General features: G+C 36.7%; 1 protein-coding gene across 2 annotated transcripts in view; it reads left to right on the top strand.

Annotated features, from left to right (window-relative positions):
• The window catches only part of MCM9 (minichromosome maintenance 9 homologous recombination repair factor), a 112836-nt gene that overhangs the window by 9799 nt on the left and 86076 nt on the right, over window positions 1-16961 (top strand). For both annotated transcript variants that reach the window (XM_030316240.2, XM_032593237.1), the window contains exons 3-7: window positions 2709-3025; window positions 4479-4560; window positions 9373-9573; window positions 13227-13352; window positions 14769-14888. In XM_030316240.2, coding sequence (XP_030172100.1) covers window positions 2709-3025; window positions 4479-4560; window positions 9373-9573; window positions 13227-13352; window positions 14769-14888 — 846 coding nt within the window. The remainder of the gene's footprint in view (window positions 1-2708; window positions 3026-4478; window positions 4561-9372; window positions 9574-13226; window positions 13353-14768; window positions 14889-16961) is intronic.

Genomic DNA, 16961 nt, shown 5'->3' with positions numbered 1-16961 from the left:
AAATTATACTGGGCAGTCTATAGTTTTCCTCGGTATTCTGCAGTTATGAAAGAAATCAGAGTGATACAACACTTCCCATAACTAGTTCTTGTGATCTTAGTTTTCCTTCTGTATCTCTCCTAGAGTTTTAATATATTGATATTAAATATATTGATAGTTTTAATATATTTATAATATAATTTATACTGAGCAGTTTGCATCTGAAGCAGAACTAGAATGAGTAGAAATAGGATGCAAAATGATATCTTTTAGGGGCCATGGAAGAGAGAATGGATACTAAAGAAATCTAAGGAGTTATTAAAATGAGTTTTCTTAATCCATTTTTTCTATTCTTTTTACCTTGCTCATAATTGTTGGTAGATTTTGTTTACACTTCATGAAGGAAATTGGATTAATAATCCTATTTCCCACTTGAATAATACTATTTTCCTGTCCTCTGTATACTTACATTAGAGAACACTAGTGACTTTTTGCAAACACAGAAATAACATTATTTCGAAAAATATATTTAACCATATGACCCAGCAATTCCACTCCTAGGTATATGCCCAAGAAAATTGAAAACAGATAAACAGAAACTTGCACATTAATGTTTGTAGCAGTATTATAATAGCCCGAAAGTGTAAACAACCTAAATGTTTATCATTTGATGAATGGATAAACAAAATGTGGTATAGCCATACAATGGAATATTTAGCCATAAAAGGTAATGAAGTACAGATACATGTTACAACATAAATGAGTCTTGGAAATACTATGCTTAAGTGGAAGAAGTGACACGCAAAAGGCCACTTATTTATGATTCCATTTATATGGAATATCTAGAGTAGATTTACCATAGAGACAGCAGCTTAGTGGTTGACAGAGGCTAGGGGTAAGGGAATGGGGAGTGATTGCTAATGGGTACAGGCTTTCTTTTTGAAGTGATAAAAATATTCTAGAATTAGATAGTGGTGATGGTTGTACAACTTTGTGAGTATGCTAATAACCACTGAATTATACACTTTAAAAGAGTAAATGTGAGTTTTATTCTTATCTTTATCTTTATCTCAGTTTTGAAAAAAGTATTCATGTGGGGAGCAAAACAAAAGTAACTGAGAATCTGTAAAGCAGTGTTAAGGGTTGCCATAATATACATTCATTCCAGTTAAGGCCAAATAAGAAGGGAAATCTCCACGTAGCCATTTCTTTCTTAACATTAGGGTATAAACTAAAAAAGGACATGGTACTTCCAAAATGTAAGCAATGTAGACATGAGAACAAGACCTGTTTTAAATGAGAAGCTTTGGTTGTTGGTATGGCTTTTACCTGGTTGTAACTAGAAATATCCGTATGTTCTTGGTAGCTCGACATTTAGCTATACACAGCTGAATTAACAGATGCCTGAAATCAACAATGAGAAATAGCATGCATATTTTTTTTAATGGGTAAAATACCTACTTTGATCCAGCTCCAACTTCTCTGTCTATTCCTGCCCATAGAATAGCACACTTGTCAGCTCTGGGGTCAGCCTTGGACAGAAAAAGGAGTTATAGTGGCAAATGTTGGCAGTACCTGCCTTGTTTATACAATATACAGTATACATAGAGTCTCAGCCAGCAGCAGAGAAAATTTAAGTCTATAGAGTTGTAACCTGTAACACCAGATTAATGTAACCTGGTGCCTTAAGCATACATACAGTTCATATAACTCATTGCCTTTTTTGTTGTTGTTGTTAATTTCATACTTCCCAAACTACCTCATTATTATCATCAATTGGCTTTCAGAGTAGATCTGTCAACAGGGAGAAAGTGTGCTGACCATAGAAACCTAAAGTATAATCATAGCTATTACGGTTATTTCTCATGACTTGACAAATCCTATAGATCCATCTTCAGTGTGCACATTTTCCAGATTTCAGAGCTGCTGAATTCTGAAGACCATTGGGCATGAACCAGTGGACCATTGGGCATGAACCAGTGTAACAAATGCTACCTTGGTAAACCTGTTAGAAGGCAGTCTGTTAGAAGGCAGCCTTTGACCATCACAGCTAGCATCTCTCTACTCCAGTGATGTATGGCAGCCAAACATAGAATGGGCCTTTCTGCCTAAGAATTTTCCTTGGCATTTTGAATCTTTTAAGCTGCCTGTTGATTAATGGTGAAAAACACAAGTTTTTTAAAGGATAAACCGATGCTGTAGGTAAACCTTGAGGTAATTCAAGGCTTGGAAACAGATTTGTGTATTAATAAATTCTGAACCTAACTAAAAAAGGCAGTACCCTTCTAACACTGTAGGACTCTGGTCATTATCACTTATCACTTATCATTATCCCTTATCACTCAGCTTTGTGGTTTACTTGGTCATCTATTGATTTTATGTGTCACAGGTGGTAGTATATTCTTTACTGAATGAGGTTATAATTACATAATGTATTTAGATTCTACTGAGATAGCCCTCTTATGAGAATCAATCCTTTTTTTAAAATCCTGGTTATTATGTCATCTGGATATGTACTTTTAAAAAGAGTCCACTGATCATTGTTATTTAAAATGATCTTTTTCTGTTTCCTTAATTGAATTGATCTGATTTTTTTCTGAAGTAAAACTCAAAATTTTTTTTTCTGAAGTTATACCTTCTACTCCAGGAAATATGAGAGGAATATATTCCATAGAGTCAAATCCCAAGACATAAGTTGATGTGGTTTTTTTGTTGTTTTTCTCCATCAGGGTTGCCCGTTTGTCCTGAGCTGGTGAGGGAGCACATCCCTAAAACCAAGGATGTGGGACACTTTTTATCTGTCACTGGGACAGTGATTCGAACAAGTGTGGTGAAGATCCTGGAGTTTGAGCGGGATTACATGTGTAACAAATGCAAGCATGTATTTGTGGTCAAGGCTGACTTTGAGCTGTACTATACCTTCTGCCGGCCGTCCTCCTGTCCCAGCTCGGAAAGCTGTGATTCTTCAAAATTCACTTGCCTCTCAGGCTTATCTTCATCTCCAACCAGGTGTAGAGATTATCAGGAAATCAAAATTCAAGAGCAGGTAAATGATCAAAGAAATGAGAGAAATCACAACTTTGAAGAAGGTGTTTTTTTTTTTTTTTTTTCAGCAGTGGTCAAATTACCAAGAGTGGGGAACACATGAAGGATTACAAATGGGATTTGTGTCATCACACAGTATAGTTGCACATGTACCAGGATATAGTCTTTAGAGACCATGCAGTAATCATCTCTGTATAGAGAGCATTGGCATATGGCACCCAAACATGAGAATGGCCCTTTCTGCCTAAGAATTTTCTTTGGCATTTTGTAGCTTTTAAGCTGCCTGTTGATTAATGGTGAAAACATAAGTTTTTTAGAGGGTAAAACGATGTTGTAGGTAAACCTTGAGGTAATTCAAGGCTTGGAAACAGATTTGTGTGTTAATAAATTCTGAACCTAACTAACAAAGGCAGTAGCCTTCTAACACTGTAGAACTCTGGTCATTATGCTGCCTTCCCTTTATCACTCAGCTTTGTGGTTTACTCGGTCATCTATTGATTTTATGTGTCGCAGGTGGTAGTATATTTAACATAATTAATAATTATGTTAAAATTAAGGGAATATTTAAGAAGTTCAAACTAGTTGTATTTAAGGGATAGGAGAAAAATTAAATGGTTTTAAGTGGTTGTTAAACATTGGAGTATTCAGGATTTGAGGTTTAGGCCCAATTTTATTTGCTGTTAAATGAGGTATATATACATAGACACTCTTTAATATGGGACAGTGTGCCAGGTTTTCCTTGCCGCTGAAACACAAAGGTATATTCAGTGTCAAGGATTCAAACTCCTGTCTTTCTATATACCATTCTTAACATGTGACCTCTATTAGGGTTCTCTATAATCTAAGATGGTAGTTACAACTCTTTCACCACTGTATACTAGTCAGACAGCAGGAAAAGGGAGGGACGGGCAACAGCACCAGCCAAGTCTCCATTCAAGTAGACCTCTTTGAAGTCTAAGGCATGTCTACTCATTTCATTGGCCAGAGCTTAGCCATATGACCATATTCCATGTGCAGGGGAGCCTAGGAAATAGTCTTTTTACTGGGTACATGTCCATGTGAAATAAAACCAGAGTTCTGTCACTAAGGAATGATCAAAGGAACAGAGTGATTTGCCCAGGTCTTAGGACTAAAGGTCAGGAAAGAACTGCATGTCTTTTGTAGGTAAATAACTTTGGTATTATGTTTAATAGGTGGAGCATGTATTTATTTTGAGCATTCACAAGGTAGATTATATTTGGAGATATTTTCCATATTGGTGTTTTTATTTTACTCTAGTGAGTTTATAAACAGATAGTAGGTACAGTTTTCAAGAAAACTTTATAAATCCCCATCACAATTAAATTGTATGATAATACCAGGGAAATAGAAACAGTAATTCAAGAACTGCTAGGCTTCTGAATACTTAGCATGGATTTAAGCATACTTAGTATGTGTCTCCTTTTCCTTGCTAGGTTCAAAGGCTATCTGTTGGAAGTATTCCACGATCTATGAAGGTTATCCTGGAAGATGACCTAGTAGACAGTTGTAAATCTGGTAAGAATTTTTGCTGGCTTTTATAAGAGGTCCTAAAATATTGACTAGGAGAAAGCCATTTTTTATTTCCACCTGAACACTGCGAAGTTCAGTGTGGAGGCTTAATTGCTCACCTTGAGAACAGAAACTGGCATGGAGGTGGGAGGTGATACACAGCAGGAAAAAAGCTATAGCTTAGTCCAGTCCAGCCACTGTTTTATAAATGAAGAATCTGACTTGCCCAAGGTCACATGGAGAGTTAAGTGGCAGAACTAGAACATGAACCCAGATCCACTGACTTTTCGTCCAGGAGTCTCTTCAGCACATCCTTGCTTAACAGTAGCAAATTGTAGTGGCTTTAGTGGATCAGACAGTATGACTCTGTCAGATACTACTGTACTCTTACTGGTATCTAGAAGAAAGGAGGTGATTGTTCCTCTCTCCTCTGTGCTGGTGACACCACAGGAGGAGTCACATTGATTTTGTCCTCTGAGGGTTCTTGGTGTTTCCGTTGGCCACTTCCCCAAATTGAGAAGGAATTTGAAACCATGCTGAAAGAACTGTGGGTGTTTAGCATGAAGAAGCCTTAGGAAGGACATGACAGCTCACTTTTCGTTAATTGGAAAGCTGTCATACAGAAATAGAATTATAGTTAGAGGAGATTACTATTGAGTTTGAGCAGTCTGAAGCTCCAGGAAGGTAGATTTTATCAGACGATGGTTTCTTTTCTCAGTGACAGTCAAGCAGAGGGTGTACAACATCTGTTAGTGACTTAGGCCTCATGATGGCCATTGATCTGGTTGATCTGAAGTGTTCCAGGCAAATCAAAGACAACCTCAGAGCTATTCTGGAAATTGGAGGACTTCACAGGGGTTGTTGCGATGTCATTCTTGGTTATATTTTGATCTTGAGGCTAACCAGACAGCTCCTAAGCTCTTTTTTGCCCCATCTGAAATCATCTTGCCCCTCTTATTCTGCTCAATGGGGAGCCTGGGAAGAATCAAACTTAAACGTATTAGTGGGAGGGCAAGGATTAATACTGGCCCACATGTGTAGAATGGAAGTGTTCTATGTTAAAATTTAAAATTACTGTATTTACAAAAAAAAAATGGTAGGGAAGAGTTTTATTGGAAAAATTAAGATGTTAGGAGGTTTTGTAAGTCAGTATTGCTCAAGAGAGTAAATATTATTTTCTTTAGTAACCACATTTAAGTATCATGAGATGTTCTTAATAAAATTTGATATGTTTTTTTAAACAAATGTATTATTCTACATATGTAATGCAAAAAGAAAGAAGGAGAATAAAGGGGATTGTTTTCAGCTGTTAGTAGGGGCTAGGGCTGTAAAATTTACATGGCCCTGTCAGCTAAAGGTAGAGATCTCAGAAGCAGACTGCATTCAAATGTATAATCTAACAGTTTTAATCAAAACCTTTTTCTCTAACCGAAGTAACTGACGTTTTCTGTATTTTGGCACCAGTATCCTTATCTATCCTATTCCCTCACTGTCTCTTCTTCCCAGAACTGACAGGCACTAAAATCTCTAGTATACAGTTTAAAAGTCTTTTGGACTTACAGACTTTCAATCCCAAAAAAAGGTTGTCCTAGTCAGCTTCTCTGAGGCTTCTCCTTCCAGCCCTAGAAAAGGCAGGTGGCAACCTGTCTCCCTAAAAGTCAGCAGCTCTGCTCCCTACACACATTCCTAGGCCTTGACCAGACTTTTGCCTGTGAGAACGACACAAGATTATTCTTTCTCTTTCCTCTTCTTATTCCAAATAACTTAAAAACTGTTGCTTTTACTGTTTGCCTAGCGATTTCCACTTGCTATTTAACATTTAAGTTACATTGAAAGTGGGCCAAAAAATGGAAATGGCTGGTAAACCTTAGCCTGGTGTCAAAAATTGTTTCTTGATTCACCTCAACATTCCCTGCTTTAAGTATTTCCTGTTCTCACTCATACCTTAATCTTACTCACCCTTAATCTCAATAGAAAACATATAACACAAGTGTATCCCCTGGACAGAAACAAGTATATCTGACCTCTTATTCCACATCCTTGTTCTCCCCTACCAGACAGATCAAAAGTGCTTCATTTCTGCAAATTCCACCATTTCTCTTTTTCTTTAACCCTAGATATCTCCAGATGCTTCATGTATAAAATATTTACTGAACTGCCATTTCATTAAAATTATAAGGCAAACACTATGGAAATAGAAGAGTTCAGTATCTAGAGTCAAGAATATTTCTTTATTGGGGCACCTGGGTGGCCCAGTCGGTTAAGTGTCTGACTCTTGATTTCGGCTCAGGTCATGATCTCACAGTTTGTGAGTTTAAGTCCCGTGTCAGGCTCCATACCTACAATGCAGAGGAGACTGTTTGGGATATTCTCTCTCCCTCTCTCTCCATGCCCCACCCCAAAATAAATAAATAAATACTTTAAAAACCCTCTTTAAAAAAAAATAAGATGTTTTCATGCAGTTCATCTAAACTGAATTCTTTCTGCCGTGAAAAAACCTGAAGCTATTTTTCTTTCACATGTCACTAACAATAATGGATGGAAGCAGTCTGTCAGCAGCTCTTTTTTCATTTATCCATAGCTACAAATCTCTGTGGGAATGAAAAGATATATGGCATAATCCTTGCCCTTGAGGAATTTACAGTCTGGTTGGGAACCCCAGATTGACACATGCAGAGTAATAAAGTTGGAGTTTGTGTCCTGAGAACTGCCAGTGCAGTGGGAGGTCAGACATGGGTCTGGTTGGGGGTGGCTGCAGTGGGAAATAAGCTGCAGAAGACAGAGCGGCACAAAGAGCTGGGATTGTAGAAAGTAAGAGCTTGAGCCTCCTGACAATAACACTGTTTGTAATTTTTATTGTGGGAAAACTTAAGTATAATAACAAGGTTTCGTATAATAATAGCCAATATTTGCCAGTTGAGCACTTCCTGTATTTTAGATACTGTATGAAGTAATTTATAAACGTTATCTAACTTAATTTTCACTGTTGTTCTGAGATATAAATGTAACTATTCCCATTTTTCTAGGTCAAAATATAGGCTCAGCAAAGTTAGGTAATTTGCCCAAGGACGTAGCCAGTGAGTGGTGGAGCTGGAATTTGAATCCAAATTGGGCAAAATCAGTGCTCTTGGCCGTTCTTCAGTATTCCACATTTTCCACATTGTCACTGCTTAGTGAAATTGGGTTACTTATGGGTGCGGTATCTAAAAGTTAAGTTCCTTGTTTGACTAATTTAGGAACAACCTAAGCATAATCTATTAAAATGACCACAGTAAAGGACTGTTCCAAGTGCTCATACAAAGTTGCCCCAGTCATTTTCATCTAAAAATTGAGGGTAGACAGTATAGTAAATGATCATTTCTTGACTGGGTTTGAAAAACATCCAAGCCGTGGTTTAGAAAGGCTCTTGAAAACGTGTTTTCACCATTTATTATGAAGTTGCCTTTGGCTAGAAATATGCTCTCTATTCTGTAATTGCTGCTACCAGTTCCATGCATTTAGCATTTACAGAACATTTTTCTTCAGAAAATCAAAAGCTCTGCAGATTACACATTACACATTGAAATTTAGAGAGTAAAAGGCATTTTGCATGAGCAAATACCGTATATTTGACACAGGCTTAGATATGAAGACTTGCCAGTTAGTTCAGAGACACTATTTGTTGAGCAAGTTATAAATACCACCAGAGTGGTTTGGGGTATGTCCAACATCTTATATTCAACAAGATTTTGAGGACTAGGATTATCGTCTATTCTTCTGGTCCCCTTTTCTCCAGTACCAGAATACTGAATTCCAACCATTCATTCATGTATACCTGTTAATTGATGCATTGAATTGTATGTAATAATCCAGATGTCAGTGTTTGGAGAATGTGCCTATAAACTACCCAAGGTCTGTTAGGAATATCTGTAAAAGTTTAATATTCTTCTCACCAGGAATGGGAGAGTTTCCTCAGGTGGGAAGGAACCAACCAAGAAGGAATAAGCAGGGTTGTATCTTGTGTTTTCATAGTTTAGGGAAAAGGGCTTTGAAGTGTAACAGTAATATCCTCATTTCTTAGTTCGTTCCTCTTTTTTTTTTTTTAAGTAAAATATTAATATGGTAAGTAAAAATTAGTATCTAGGAAATTAAAGCTAGTGTCCGTTATCACAAGATTGTCTCCTTTCCTGACACCAGATTGATGATAGTTTCACCTTTTAGCTGCAGTTCCCACCTGTTCTTTAAATGAGAACTATATGGTTAGGGATTCTGAGAAGATGAACATTTTGCCCAATATAATGATGAATAAATCATCCAGTAAACTGTTTTCCCAGTGAAGGGTAATAATTTGGTGTGATTATTATGTAGCAGATTCACAAAAAGAAAAATGCTCACTTTAGCTTTTAGCCGTGCAGATACAAGTGCCTGTAAAAAAAAAAAAAAAAAAAAAAAAGAAAAGAAAGAAAAAAGTACGAAATCTGTGGTGTTCTTTTGGCTTCAAATTGTTTTCTGGATGAGTGTTTACCACTCTAAACTTGGTAGGAAAGTGGTTTATTTCTTTCTCTTTTTAAAAAATTTTTATTTATATTGAGAGAGAGTGGGGGAAAAGAGAACATCCTAAGCAGGCTTTACGCTCAGCAGGGGCTCAATACAGTGCTAGAACTAGGGACTGTGAGATCGTGACCTAAGCCAAAATCAGAAGTTGGTCGGACACTTAACCAACTGAGAGTGGTTAACCCAAGAGTGGTTTATTTCTTATTTCTGGTTGTCATGCAAGTCTGTGCCCAGCAAGCAGTGTGGTACTACTGGACTTTGCTGCTACGTGGTGCTCTTTCCTAGGCGATGACCTCACTATTTATGGAGTCGTAATGCAACGGTGGAAGCCCTTCCAGCAAGATGTACGCTGTGAAGTGGAGATAGTCCTGAAAGCCAATTATGTCCAAGTAAATAATGAGCAGTCTACAGGGATCATCATGGATGAGGAGGTCCAAAAGGAATTTGAAGATTTTTGGGAATCCTATAAGAGTGATCCCTTTGCAGGTTTGTGATTAAGGGTATAAAGCTGATAATTATTAATGGCATTTCATTCAGTAGTTAAATATAAAGTCTGTGGTCAGGAGGCAGCCTTACATGCTGCATAACTCAATGGCTGAATTCAAAGGGTAGTAGCATTCGTCAGTACTTCTAGCTATAATTTCCCTTTGAGCTCTTTTCTCGTGTAGTCTTTTCTATTTAGAGATCTTCCTGGAAAATCAAGGCTGAGTTAATTACAAGAAATTTTCCGTTTCTATTCTTTTAGACATCTCTTATACTGCTAGTTTTCTCCCTTTTTCACCAAATACACAGTTCCTCCGTAAGTAGGCAAAACTCACTTTATTATGAACCCTCATCCTAATAAAGCCTTATTTCTTTTCTGATGTACCTTAGATAATTAAGACAACTTCATGCTATTTTAGTTGAAGATTTTTAAATATGCATTAAGTAGAAAGAGATGATGAGAGATAGAAAGATGCAAAAATAAGCTTTGTCATCACTGTAAACACTTATGACTGTGACGTTAAAATATAATTACATAGACTAAAACATCACACAAGCCTTTGGGTTCATAGAGTATTTTTTATTTAAAAATTCCAAAAGTATAAAACACCAATTAAACCTTCAAATGTCTGTTTGCATTCTTCCTTGGAGGCATCTTCTGAGAAAAATAAACTGAAGCCAGTGATAGACTATTTCTAATAAACTTCACCTCAAATCTCATACATATTGATTACTTTATTCTTAAGTCACATACTGGACAGATACCATTTCACAAAATAGAATTCTTATTTGCCTAACTTTAGGCAGTTTGCTTTTGTTTTGTGGGATGATTTTTTTTTTTTTGCTTCTGCATATAGCATGTAATGTAGTGGCTCCTGATCATTCTTTTACCGGATCTGTACAGAAAGAACTTAAATTCTCCACATTGTGGCTTTAGGAAGCAAGCCCTATAAGAAGTATTTTTAAATGAATTTTTTTAACTTGAAATGGTTTCTTAGGATCAGGTCCTTAAAAAAATCCGTAACTCTTTCTTGGACCACAGTCATTTCTTATTAATCGCAGTGCCACAGCTCAGCTCTTCCTGTAACAGTGAAGGAAGGGCATCATACAGCGCTCTATAACCAGACCATGAGAAGTGATTTGTGCTGGTGATTAAAAAGAGTCTATTTTAATCAGAAGGTTATGGATATACAATTTATTTACTAGATAAGAGGAAGAAGTAAATATAATGACCTTGTGAGAAACGGAAGACAGAAAATGAGGCAACATTTTTTTTCAGTCTGAATGGATTCTGCTTAGTTTCCTAAGTACCAGTACACTGTATTTTACCATTTCAAAGTGTATGTGTGCTAGTTGAGGGCATGAAGAGAGGGAAGTGTATCCAGAAGGGTGTCTTCATTTTGCTAGTCTAAAGCCAAAGATTCCCTCGGAGGTGGATCTGCTTCATTAAGACCTCATACTGTGGGTATGGTCTAGGAGGAGCTGAAGAATTTATTCTAGTCTATAGTAACTTCGGGGATCCTCAGAGCCTGGTGCTTAGATGCTGGGTAGAAACCAAGATATAGGGATTGGGGTCTCTGGGGCCCAAGCTGAGGTGACTCCGTTATCTTAGATCTAAGAGGTTCTCTTCATCAGGGTAATGGAGAGCCATGCCACAAGAGTGGGGTAATTGGCTGTAGACACACTATTAACATGGTCTAGAACCAGAAATTTGGGAGGGAGATAGGTTTGTGGGTAGTATTCACTGTAATCAATTTTCTTCCATGATTCAGCCATGGGAGCATCTATTGCCATGATTCAAGGAACTTCAGACAACAAATTTAAGGGATTCGTTCTTTCCCTTTATTTTTCTCTGGTACTTCAGACCTGCCTTTATAGTATACCTTTTGTGTTAACTACATTGTGAGGAAATCTTGAGATCAGAAATAAGCACAAATAATACAGGTAATATAACAGTTTAACAGTTAAGTGTGTCAGGCGTTGTTTGTTCTGTGTGCTATACACTTACTGATTCCTTTGATCCTCAACACTTCTATGAGATACCATTATCATCTCCATTTTACAGATAAGGAATAGAAGCAGAGAGGCTAAGAAACTTGCCCAGGTCAGGTGGGTAGTAAGTAATAGCACTGGGATGTGAATCCAGGCATTTGACCCCAGAGCCTGTGCTCCTCACCACTGGGTAGGTTTTGCATCAGCACATCAATCACCGAATCCACATTTATTCAGAAGTGGCACTTTAGGTTTTGGTGTAGGAGTCTCCCAGGTCAGTTTGCCTGCTCTGAAACCTACCTGTTGGGGCTATTCCTTCTTTCTTTGTATGTGTAATCTCTAGATTCTGGTCAGAATTTACCTATATGCTATAAGGTCTTGTTTGCTTAGATCTCAAACCTTTCTTCATCTTTTTTCTCTGGGTTTTCTACCTCAGGAAAGGGAGGAATTCCCTCTAGCAGTTAATGAGCCCCCTTCCAGGATTTACTAATTCTGTTTTCTGATCCCCATTTTACTAAAAGGTTTTCTTTCTTCACCATTCCTGCCATCCCAGGTCATATCACCCTACCTTAATTGCCACTGGATCAATTTTGATATGTTACAAAAAGCGGCCTTTGTGTATACGGCCATAAATTGTGCAGGAAGCCTTTCCTCTCCCTTCATGCTTTGGCAGAAATGCTTCTGGAACTGGAATAATCAGCTAAAGGAGTACTTACACAATTATTTTCCTCGTCAGAAGACCTACCTCTGAAACAGGAGTACAAACATGGAAATTCTGAAACATACATATTAGTTTCCAGCCTATAGACATACAGCGTACCATCACGGTAGTGAATTCCACACAAGACAAGCTGAGGACAAGTTTGTTAGGATGTCATAGGTTCTGAGAGCCCCTGCTGGTTGATTATGCCAGTCATCAAATAACATACCTACTTTACTTATAGGTGGGATAGGCAGATTCTCAGATTTGGTGTTTTGACATTTCTCAAAACAGAAACTCAAACGTGATATTCTTTTATTTAAAGCACATGATCAGGAGAATCCAAGACTTCCGGCTTGAATTGCTAGAATTATAGTTTATAATGATCTTTTAAATACTCTGATACCCTTATTCTAGGTAAAACAGACTTTACCAAACTTTTCAGAGTAAATGCTGAATTGACTTCTAGGGTGGATTGATTTTACTTCTCTTATACCTCTGCAGAAGCTCCATGAGCCCCAGGTACTTCTTGTATTTAAAGATTACTGGCTCCTACAATCTGACTTCTTGTTTGAGTTCAAGTACCTTCATTTTATTTAGGCAGTGGAGTAGTTTTACTCAAATTACTACACAGAAAGTGTAGTCGTATTTTAAAGGGATAATGTTGGCTTAATAAGGGAGTAAAGATTACTTTCTGTCCCTTGCAAAGTATGATAAATTCATGGAAACTTAAGCTATGAAAATAAAAAGCAAGGAATGAAAAGCAGACTTTTCATATCATGGCATTAGTAAAAGAAGGCATTTTACAACCAAGTCAAAGTTATTCACTCCTTTTAGGCATTTGGAAATGGTCCTCATGGATCATTTTAGATGGCAGAGTATGTTCATAAGAAGTTGGAAGGGAAATTTCAGATGGGGTTTCTTGAAAACTGTTGGTAATATCTGATCTTGCTGCCTTTCCTAGGAAGGAATGAAATATTGGCCAGCTTGTGCCCTCAAGTTTTTGGGATGTATCTAGTGAAGCTTGCTGTGGCCATGGTGCTGGCTGGTGGGATTCAAAGGACTGATGCTACAGGAACACGGGTCAGAGGTTAGTACCTACTTAAAACGGAGAAATATTAATACATACAAGGTGAGAAGCTAGAATTTTTCTTTGAATAAAAATTGCTTGTTGAGCTTTATTTTCTAACCATAATCTTTCAACCCTAATGACAGTCAGTTGTCTAATACTTCATCGCCAGTATCTGTATATCAAAAGGTAATTTCTAGAATTCCAAAGACTAAAAGAAATCTTTTAAGTTTTTTTGATGAATATGTATTTTTGCTCTAACCTATAAGGGTGCCACAAAATAAAATCTTTACATTTTGATTACTATGTTTTCATTGGATCCCCAGTCTTTCTTCAAGAGGAAAAGATTAGAAATAATGCTTTTTAATATCTCCAAGTCAGTGTCTCTCCATCTGTGACTGTCAGTGTGTTTCTCTCACACTGCTGCTTGCAATCATCTGCCTGCTGGTTCCCCTTCTGCCAGTAGGTAGCAAATGTGCAGTCTGCCCTGAGGTGCTGCTGGAGGTCACACGTTCAAGCAAAGATTACTCTAAGTATATAATTATGTTCAAATGGCAAAAAGCTCTTTTGCAGCTAACACATTTAACTGACCTGAATCTGGCATAGAGTAGGTGTATTATGGCCCTCACATAGGCCACATGAGAGTCATAATAACCAAAGACTAAAAGGACATTGTTCATATATAAGGCCATTAATAAGAATTCTAAAACCACATGGTACAATATAGGATAGTATAATAACGTGTGTATGTATTCTATGTTTTGATCACCTACTATTTGCAAGGCACTCTGCTAAATGTGGAGCTTAAATAGGGAGTTTCCTATTAATATACTTAGGAAATACTTGAATATTTCTGAATAAATTTTTTTGATCACTGAGACAGTACATACCACAGGGTAGTCACATATTCATTTATGTTACATTTGAAAATAAGTACTTTGAGATATTAAAATTTTCATTAAATGAAAACATCTTCACTTAACTGTTGTAATCATAAGTGATACTTATAAAGCACTTATAAAGTCTTGAACACTTAAAAATACTTAAATAAAAATGGAATAAAATACCTGTATGGCTTGTATGGAAAGATTTAATCGAGTAGTTTGTTATTTAAAAATAGATTAAATAAAATCAGCAACTTTAGAAGCCAAAAATGTCTTAAATGTCAAACATATGCCTAAACATTAGCACAAAGTCTATTAATTTGGATATTAAATGTCACATTCAGAAATCACTTAAAGATTGTTATTTTATGATAGTTAACCTAATTTTTAAGGATATCTAGTTAAATCCTTCCTTAAGTGACCTTAAGTATACAGCAAAAACATAAAATACAAATCACGATGGCATTCCAAGTGGACCATTTTCCTTTTGATTAATTATACTTATTCATGGGTCCTTTCATAGAAATTTAAAACTTTATTAACTTTTTTCTAGGTGAATCTCATCTTTTATTGGTTGGGGATCCTGGCACAGGGAAATCTCAATTCCTCAAGTATGCAGCAAAGATTACACCGAGATCTGTGCTCACAACAGGGATTGGATCTACTAGTGCAGGTATTTTACTTGACAATTTCAATTAGTTTAACCTTATTACAGATGCTAACACAGTGGGTTTTTTCTTATGAAAAAGTACCTTAAGTAGGATAAATTTCAAGCTAATTCTTGAGTTACTGCCCAAAATGGAAATATGTAGCAGTAGTTTTGTAGCTCTGAGAAGATATTTTAAAAGCTCCACCTTCACTTAAAGTTATTTTCCTAAAATTCATCCCATATACCTTTTTGCATCTGAGTTTTGAAAGATCCTATTTGATTGGGGGGAAAAAACACAACGTTGAGATAAATGGGAGAAATCTCACTTTACAAAAGTAGATCAGTGGCCTGGAGCTTGAGGCATTTTTGTGCTCTTAGATCTCATGGGCAACAGTAGATCCTACTGAAAATTCTTAGGTAGGAAATTTGTCTTAATATGTGGAAAGCATACTTTCATCATTACAACATGGAGCTTCACTCATGTTATAATGATTCTTCAACAAGTACATACAAAAGTTTTTTCAGATAGAATGTCAAGATTTGATTATAAAGTAACTTTAGGAAAAAATTTTTAAAATGTTTTGATGCCATTTTGTATTTTATACTGTTTTGATTTAGGAAATAGCTCTCCTGTCCTGTTATAGGCTCTTGGTTTCACACATTTTACAATATTATTTGCTACCTGTTAAGGGAAGCCTAATGTCCATGGTCTGTGCTGAAATTTCTTAGGAGAAATTATACTATAAAACTTATCATAAAGCAGCAAAAGCTGTTTTAATGGTCCTACATAATGAGAGCCCCATTCTAAGGGGCTCTCAGATTTTGAAATATAACTGATTAGTACATTAAGCATTGATGAGAAGGGATCTGTAAATTGAGAGGCATAAACAAGGTGCAGCATACTGGAAAGGGTAGTAAGCAAGAATATATAAAGAACACTTTATGTGCATTTAAAACTTCCTATGACCCGGTGTTCTAGAATCCTGTATAAAATGATATCAATAACAAACAAATAAAAGTGTGTGCCAAGTAATTATGTGGAATGTTTCCTAAGTTAATTGTATAGAGTACCAAGAAATGAGTCCAAGCTATCTGCTAGGCTACTAGTAATTTCAGAATATTTGGACAGTTTTCAAGTGAATGGCTGCTGATTCACACTACACTAGCACTTTTCCCTCTTTTACTATTATTATTTTTAATATTTGTTTATTTTTGAGAGGGAGGGAGAGAGAGAGAGCACGCAAGTGAAAGGGGGAGGGGCAGAGAGACAGGGAGACATAGAATCCGAAGCAGGCTCCAGGCTCTGAGCTGTCAGCACAGAGCCCGAAGCGGGGCTCGAACTCAGGAACCACGAGATCACGAACTAAGCCTAAGTCAGCCGCTTGACCGACTAAGCCACCCAGGCACCCCTCCCTCTTTTTTTAAATGTAAAGATCATAATCCAAATATGACAGAAGAGACAGGTATAGGGAATATGAATTTTAGAACTATAGGAAAGTTATTGCTACTTCTCATCTACTCAAAGGGCCCGATTAGCCTTTCTTCAAACTGTGTATTGCAACCACTTAGAGTCATAAATGCCAAGTTCAGTGAGTCAAAACCAGCACTTTAAAAAATGAAATACAATAAAAGGTACCAGAATATATTGCACACATAAAGATGCACTATAAGGGTGCACTGTCATGAAAATTACTATAAAAACTTGCATTACAGGGTCATACTTTGTTTTTTAACTATGGATTACAGTGAAAAGTTTTGAAAACCGCTGCCATAGACTTTCTTGGTAAAACGAGAAACCCAAATCTTAAACCAGAGGATAAGACCACATGGAAGTTTATAGAAGGTTATAAATGAACAAATGCATGCATGCTCCTCAGATTTCCTGAATGTTTTCTCAGCTCAAATGATATCCTCACTCCCTCCAATCTATTTGCCTCTCTCTTCTGTGGTATAGGTAATTTGTTCCTGTGTATATTCTCATGACAGAGCTATTTACTGTGATCAAAAAGGAGAGAAACTGTTCCAAACATTTTAGGTATAATTCAGATAGTGTCTATAAATGAGGCTAAACAGGGGAAAAAATAAAACCCACATGCT

The sequence above is a fragment of the Lynx canadensis genome, chromosome B2, assembly GCF_007474595.2.
Source record: "Lynx canadensis isolate LIC74 chromosome B2, mLynCan4.pri.v2, whole genome shotgun sequence".
Taxonomy (NCBI): domain Eukaryota; kingdom Metazoa; phylum Chordata; class Mammalia; order Carnivora; family Felidae; genus Lynx; species Lynx canadensis.
This window is presented reverse-complemented; position numbering and strand designations above follow the sequence as displayed.